Genomic DNA, 7,966 nt, shown 5'->3' with positions numbered 1-7,966 from the left:
ACAAAATTTTGTTTCACCTTATTTAGGTGTTAGTACTGCCAACAGATTTTAAAGTCATTGTTAGACGACTCCTCAAATTTTAAAGTAAATAAAAATTACAATTTACATAAAATAACAACTCAAATTGGGCTGAACGCTGGCTTAGCGCAATTTGTTTGCATAAAAAATTAGCACCATAAGCCAAGTGCTCAAAAGTAACACGCGACCTACCAACAACAAAAAACTATTAGCATAAATAAATAAAAAGCCCAAAAAATTCACGCATTGACAATGTTTTACTATTATTACAAAAAATTGCTTTGCAACATTGAAATTTCGCTACTTAAAAGCGCCAATTTTTCAAATAAAAACCGCAGAATCGCTTACTTTCACATTTAAAACCGCGCAAACCGCAGTTCCGTTAGTTAGCACAAATCTGCACAATCCACAGCACTTCAACCTTTAATAAACATGCACTTCAGCGCCTTCGTAGCAACAGTTAGCCTTGCCATACTCGGCTTGGCTACCCTCACGCGCGCTGCAACGCCCTCCAACACAGCGGCGGCGGCGGCCAGCTCTACCGTTAATACCGCTAGCACCGATTTGCAATCCGATCTGCGTGATTTCCAGGCGCTGATACCACGTCGCCGCATCGGCTATATTGCCGCTCGTCATTACATTGTCGATGCGCGTTTTCGCAGCGCTTTGGCATTTATACGCAGTCCGGAATTTTCCGCCACTTGGCAGCAGATACGCAATACCAGTGACTTTGCAGAGCTTCTCAGCTTAATGCGACGCGATGCTGGCAGTTTCGATGTTACCACCATCATCGATCGCATACCAAATCAACTCCGCGCCTTCAATATACCATCGAAGGTGCCGGTGAATATGATGGTTCAGCGTACGGTGTCCGATTTTCTCGGCGATGTGGTGCGTGAGTTGCCGCGCGCACGTATCGCTAGCTTAATGGCGCGCAAAGTGCAGGCGGGCGGTGAATTTTCACAGCTGTATCGCACCGTACGCAGCGAGGAGTTCGGCAGCTTGTTGCAGAAAACTAGGGTGAGTGGATATTGGAGGGTGTAGAATTTGTTTACAGGTTCAGCTTGGGCGGTGCAACCTTGTTCCAGTTTTAAAATGTGTATTACTACTTTTTATGGGCAAGGTTCTTAAAATTAGTTTGGTATTGGCATTACAATGTAGCAACATAGCAAAACCAAATCGATTTTGTATTCATTTGTTGCTGGTATTCACCGATAACTGTTTTTTAATGATTCTAAATCGATAAAATGTCGATTTTTTATCGCTTGTTTATCGATTGTTTATCGATTTATAACTTTAAAATTTATCGATTTCATTTGTTGTAATTTTTCGATACTTACAATAACTTACTTTATCAGTTATTGGCCAAAAAGAGAGTCTTAAAACGACGGATAAATAAAATTAGTTCCTGCTTCAAAAGTTCTGATAAACACAGAGGAATATATTTTGTTCGAAGGCTTTCCCAATAATTTTTTAAAATATATTTTCAACTTTTTGAATACAAATTCTTTTTTTGAGATTTAATTTGAATACTCATATTTCAAGTTATTTTTGTTATCGTTATCGATTTTGTTAAATTTTTATAATTTAATTGTTGAAACGTTTTGTTCGTAGGAATCGTTTAAATTAAATTATAAAAATTTAACAGATTATGAGACTTAAGAAAGGCACAATCAAGATACGTAACTATTCAAACGTTTAGCGAAACAAATTTTTACACGATTAAATCCGTTATTTTATTGCAACTAACAATGGCTACTTCGGGGTTGTTTTCCATTGATAAGCTCGATGACGCAAATTATTCGTCGTGGTCAGTCCACATGAAAAGTGTCCTTATTCATGCCGATTTATGGGGAATCGTATCTGGTAAGCATGTGAAGAACGAAAATGCAACGCTAGAAGAATCAGCCGCGTTCGACGCAAAAGATGAGAAGGCGCTTGCGAGCATTACGCTCTGTGTCAAGCCATCGCAGTTAAATCATATTAGACACTGCACTACTTCACTGGAGGCCTGGAGGAAATTACAAGAGATCTACCAACCAAGTGGACCAGCTCGTAAAATTACGTTTTTCAAGAAAATTCTGAACCTTAGTTTGTCTGAGGGCGAAAATGTTTCGGAGCACATAAAGCAGTTCTCTGATATCATTGAGAAAATGGCTGAAATTGGTATTGTAGTACCAGAGGAAATGTTAGTCATTATTCTGCTATCAAGTTTACCGCAGTCATATGAAAATTTCGTGGTTGCTATAGAAACACGTGATAATTTACCATCATTAAATGCGTTGAAAATTAAATTACTTGAAGAAGGTGAACGTCGTCAGGAGAAGGATGCAGATGTTGAAAACATCGAGAATCAACAGGCTTTTTCGGCAAGGACGAACTTCAGGAAAAATGTAAGTGCGCAGAAAAATTTTAACAGAAATACTCCTAAAGGATATGCTTCAAATTCGGTAACGAAGCAATCTAAAGTTAAATGCTATAATTGTGGGAAGAGAGGTCATCTGGCTGCACAATGCAGAGCAACTAGGCAGCAAACTCAGAATGCTATTGGAAGTTTACTCGGAGCATCTGGTGTACAAGAATTTAACCGTTCGACATGGTGCGTGGACAGTGGAGCGACATCACATATGTGTTGTGAGCGCAGTTTGTTTCATACGTTTCAGAATCATACTGAAAAGGTGAGTTTAGCGGGTGAACATTTTATCGAAGCGCAAGGTATTGGGACTGTGATCCTACGATCAGGAAACGAAGATGTTATCATGAGGAATGTTCTGTACGTCCCAGATCTACAATCAAATTTTATATCTGTTGGAAAGGCTTCGAGCATAGGGTGTACAATTTCGTTTAATAAGAAATTTTGCGTTATCAAAAATGCTGCAGGTAAAAATTTACTGAAGGCGCATAAACGCAAAAATTTGTTCATTTTTGGAAAAACACCGAATTCATGTTTTTATTCTAATACTAATGAAGTAATGAAATGGCATAACAGGTATGGTCATTTGAATTTTAAAAGTCTACATGAATTGTCTAATAGAGATTTAGTACATGGCATGAAACCTATTAATATTTCACAATACAATGAATGTATTACTTGCATGAAAAGCAAAATATGTACGAAACCATTTCCAAGTATGTCCAACTCAGTATCTAAAGATCTTCTTGAGTTAATTCATACGGACGTTTGCGGTCCAATTAATAAAACATCAATTGGTGGTTCAAAATATTTTCTAACCTTTATCGATGACAAATCGAGGTACATGTTCGTATATTTCCTTAAAACTAAGGGAGAAGCTTTACTAAAATTTAAACACTTTAAAGCTATGGTGGAATGCCAAACTGGGAAAAGAATAAAAGCTATTCGCAGCGACAATGGGCGTGAATTTTTAAATAAAGATTTCGACAATTACTTAAATATGTACGGTATTAAGCGTGAACTTACTGTACCATATACACCTCAACAAAATGGTGTAGCTGAGCGCGCAAATCGCACTTTAGTTGAAATGGCGCGATGTATGTTAGTTCATTCAGGAATGGATGAAAGTTTTTGGGCAGAGGCAATTTCTACCGCTGTATTTCTACGCAATAGATCACCAACAAAGATTCTAGTAAATAAAACTCCTTACGAAACTTGGTTAGGAAGAAAACCAATGGTTCATTTTCTAAAAACTTTTGGATCTTTAGCTATTGCTCTAAATAAGAAAGAAATTTATAAGTTTCGACCTAAAGGTAAAGAATATATTATGGTTGGATATGCAGAAAAGGCCAAGGCGTATCGTTTATATGACCCAATAACACGCAAGTTCATCATAAGTAGAGATGTTATGTTCATTGAAAACTCTCAGAAAATTAATGAAGTCAGTGATAAGGTAGACGTGAGCGATTTAATACTCAAAACAAATAATGACGAAGCAGTAACTGACACAGAGTGCATGGAGAATCTCGCTGGAGGAGGAGAGCAAGTAGATACCAGCAATATTCCGATAGCAAAGGATGATAAAGTTGAAGTAGATCCTATTAATATGATAAATAATGAGAAATCTAATACAAAAGGAAGAGGAAGACCAAAAATAATCCGAACTGGCAGGGTTGGTCGTCCTAGAAAGCAATATAATATATTGAATTCAATGAATAACAGCATAAAGATACCTGAAACTGTTGGAGAAGCATTACTCAGCGAATATTCTGCAGAATGGAAGAAAGCCATGCAAGTTGAATATGATGCGTTGATAAACAATAACACATGGTCGCTGGAAGAATTACCTCCATGTCAAAGGGTTGTCGGATGTAAATGGATTTTTTCTGTGAAGCGAGATGCTGATGGTAATATTGAACGTTTTAAGGCAAGGCTAGTAGCAAAGGGTTGTAGTCAGCAATACGGTATAAATTACAAAGAAACTTTTTCACCAGTGGTACGCTACGAAACTCTTAGGATGATAATTGCATTAGCAGTAGAACACCAAATGCATTTACATCAAATGGACGTTGCAACAGCTTATTTAAATGGGGAACTTCATGACACAGTTTACATGAAACAACCAGAGTATTTTATAGATAAAATTTTCCCAAATCGTGTTCTTAAACTCCACAAGTCGTTATATGGACTTAAACAATCAGGAAGAGAATGGAATTCAAAACTCGATTTCATTTTGAAGAAAATTGGTTTTTCGTCATGTCCAAGTGAACCTTGCGTTTACACGAAACATTCAAATGGGTGTTTTAATATAATTGCAGTTTATGTTGATGACATTATGCTTGCTTCAACCAATAAAGCAGATTTAATTGAAATCAAGAAGAAAATTGGAAATGAATTTAAAGTAATTGATAAAGGACCACTGAAACATTTTTTAGGAATGACATTTCAGCGCGAAGGGGAAACTGGAGCAATTACAGTCAGCCAATCTAATTATATCAATGAACTTTTAAAGCAATATGGTATGATTAATTGTAGGCCAGTTTTTACTCCACTTGAACCTAAATTTCAAGTTAAATGCAACAACGAAAATTGCAAGAAAGTTGATCAAACGAAATATCAGTCACTTATTGGTTCGCTTATGTATTTAGCAATTTTAACAAGACCCGACATTTTACACGCTGTTTCTAAATTATCACAGCGTAATAAAGATCCACACATTGAACACGAGACAGGAGCCAAACATATATTACGATATTTAAATAAAACAAGTGATTATAAATTGCATTATTTAAAAACAGGAAAGTCGATTGAAGGCTATGCAGATGCTGATTGGGGTAGCGACGCTACGGACAGAAAGTCTTATACCGGATATGCTTTCTTTTTGGCAGGTAGTGTATTCTCTTGGCAATCTAAGAAACAAAACACAGTTGCACTCAGCAGTACAGAAGCAGAATACATGGCGATGTCCGCAGCAGCAAAAGAAGCCACATATATAAGAAAACTTATGCAAGAAATCGGGATTGATCCAACGAATAATCCTATAAAAATCAACGGCGATAATTTGGGGGCACAACATTTAATTAAGAATCCTGTATATCACTCCCGCAGCAAGCATATTGATATAAAATATCATCATATACGCGAAGTTTTAAATAGTAGACAAATTTCAATTCATTACGTTCCAACAAATGAGATGGTTGCCGATATACTAACGAAAAACTTAGAAAAATGTAATCATCATAAATTTGTTAAACTTTTGGGATTAAAATAATACATATATGTACATACATACATATTTGGGTTGTTACTGTTGCAGTTAATATTGTGTTGAGGAGGAGTGTTGAAAGTACTTGCAACACAAACTGCTTGTTGTAATTATTATATTCTAATCATTATATTCTTCTTGTGATTTGTCTTATAAAGAAAATTTCTGGTTGTTCTGAATAAACGATTCCTACGAACAAAACGTTTCAACAATTAAATTATAAAAATTTAACAGATTTTGTGATTGACTTTTGCAATCAATTTTAGAATATTTTATTATACATTTCACATACTGAAAACTATTATAGTTATGGGTTTTTATATCGAAAATCGAAGTTAATGTTTTCGATTTTCACATCGATATTATGATTTCACCTTTAAATGGGGCATAACTGTAAGTTTAAACACATATATTCAAGTTATTTTAAAAAAAAATTCAAATATCGATATAAATGAAATTTCAAATCGATTTTTGTGTATCAGCTCTTAAAGACAGCCTCAAAAATTTTTATCTGGAACGAACGAATTTTATGTATTTGAACAAAAAACCAAGTTGGTTAAAACAGTTAATATTTACGATAATTCTTAACTTCTATTATCGATAATTAATTTTTGTTATCGGTAATCGATAACAAACTTTGTGCAGTAAAAAGTTGTATATTTATATTTTCGTTCATGCTAAAATTATTTAATCACTCTAAAATTCTAAAAAATGTCCAAACACCAAATTAGACATATCGATTTTCACAAGCGATCATTTTTAATTTATGCTATTGATAATATATTTTTTATCGACATTCTATGAAATACCTTATACAGTGAGAACTTTTTTAACTAATATTTTCATTTAAAGCTTATATTTGTTTACCAGTGTAAAGTTTATTTATCGATAACTTTTAATTTATGCTATCGATAAAAGTTTTTTCATTGGTAATCGATAACATATTATATGTTATATACAGTAAGAACACTTTAAGTTCAGATTTATATTTTATTACATTATCGATAATTTTTTACGTCTGTTATCGATGGTTGACTTTTGTTAAAAGTAATCGATTATATATTATTTACAGTAGGGAGGCTTTAAGTTTATATTTCTAAAAATATTTATATTTCGTTTTATTATCGATAACTTTTAATTTCGGTTATCGGGAATTGATTTTTGTTATCGGTAATCGGTAATAAATTATTTGCAGTAAAAGCTTTCAAGTTCATATTTCTCCATATTTATTTATATTAGGTTTTTATTATCGATTATTTTTAATTTCTGTTATCGATAGTTGATTTTTGTTATCGTTAACCGACACATTATTTACAGTAAGAAGTCTTCATGTTTATATATCCCGCAAAACTCCTCGCTTTGACCACTATAAAACTATTTTACTGTCAATAAATCGATTTTTATTATTTATAAATAATAATATGTATAAATTTTAAAAATGTATATTCAATTTTTTGTTAATGTTTTCTTATTCTCTTTGCAGAAATCCTCCAGTCTGGCCGCACCCATTCGTAAGCTAAATCAAAATTTCATTGACGTTGATAATATAATCAAGATTGGTTTTAATGTGCTCAACTGGGGACCGTAATTATTTGCAGACAAAGCCGGTTTATTACTTTTTAAACTCTTTAAAAGGATTAAAAGGTTAAATTATTTATTTAATACCCAAGCAAAATAATAAAAAAATTAAAAATTTAAGGTATACATACTTTTAAGGTGAATGAGACAGTTCGACAATTTACAACAGATAGACCCAAAATTTGTTTGTACTTATTCTGGTTGTACTTATTTTTAACACCTTTTCAGCAAAAATTTTCACCTTCATTATTTATTTTCGACAGTCTCCACACTTTTTTTTCTTGCTTTCCATCACTTGGATCCTTTTTACTTAGATTTGCAGCGGACTGCTATTTTATGTGGTAATAAGAGCATGTTTGGCGACAATAAAATTGAGAAAGGAAAAAATACAAAATTTTGGATTTGTGTTTTCTGCAGAACTCCCACGTCTTCCTTGGCATGGTTACATGAAAATTAAGCAAGATTTTCCATTAAAACCATAAAAAAGTTATTTACGTGAAAGACATAGCGCTTGTATATTATTGTAAATAACTGAAAATCTACAAAACAAAAGGTCGGTTCTTTATTTTCTCCTACTCTCCTCTAATTTTGAAAAAAAAATTTTCGCATTCTCAAAGGTATGCTTCACTTTTTCTCACTTTCGAGTGTTGTAGTCACAGGTCATTGTGGCTCTCGTAAATTTATTTTACGGG

At 33.7% G+C, this 7,966-nt stretch overlaps 1 protein-coding gene across 1 annotated transcript; it reads left to right on the top strand.

Annotated features, from left to right (window-relative positions):
- Positions 1–429: 429 nt before the first annotated feature.
- Positions 430–7,304, top strand: LOC105227315 (uncharacterized). Its single transcript, XM_011206587.2, has 2 exons — positions 430–1,038; positions 7,180–7,304. The coding sequence occupies exons 1-2, from the start codon at positions 451–453 to the stop codon at positions 7,282–7,284; spliced, it is 693 nt and encodes a 230-aa protein (XP_011204889.2). The 5' UTR covers positions 430–450; the 3' UTR covers positions 7,285–7,304.
- The last annotated feature ends 662 nt before the right edge of the window (positions 7,305–7,966 follow it).

This window comes from Bactrocera dorsalis, chromosome 3 (genome assembly GCF_023373825.1).
Source record: "Bactrocera dorsalis isolate Fly_Bdor chromosome 3, ASM2337382v1, whole genome shotgun sequence".
NCBI lineage: Eukaryota > Metazoa > Arthropoda > Insecta > Diptera > Tephritidae > Bactrocera > Bactrocera dorsalis.
The sequence above is the reverse complement of the archived record's forward strand: the minus strand, read 5'-3'. Positions and strand labels throughout refer to the sequence as shown.

Coding starts and splice junctions, on each gene's coding strand:
- LOC105227315 (XM_011206587.2), top strand. CDS start 451: ATGCACTTCAGCGCCTTCGTAGCAACAGTTAGCCTTGCCATACTCGGC. Junction 1,039..7,179: donor GCTTGTTGCAGAAAACTAGG/GTGAGTGGATAT, acceptor TTCTCTTTGCAG/AAATCCTCCAGTCTGGCCGC.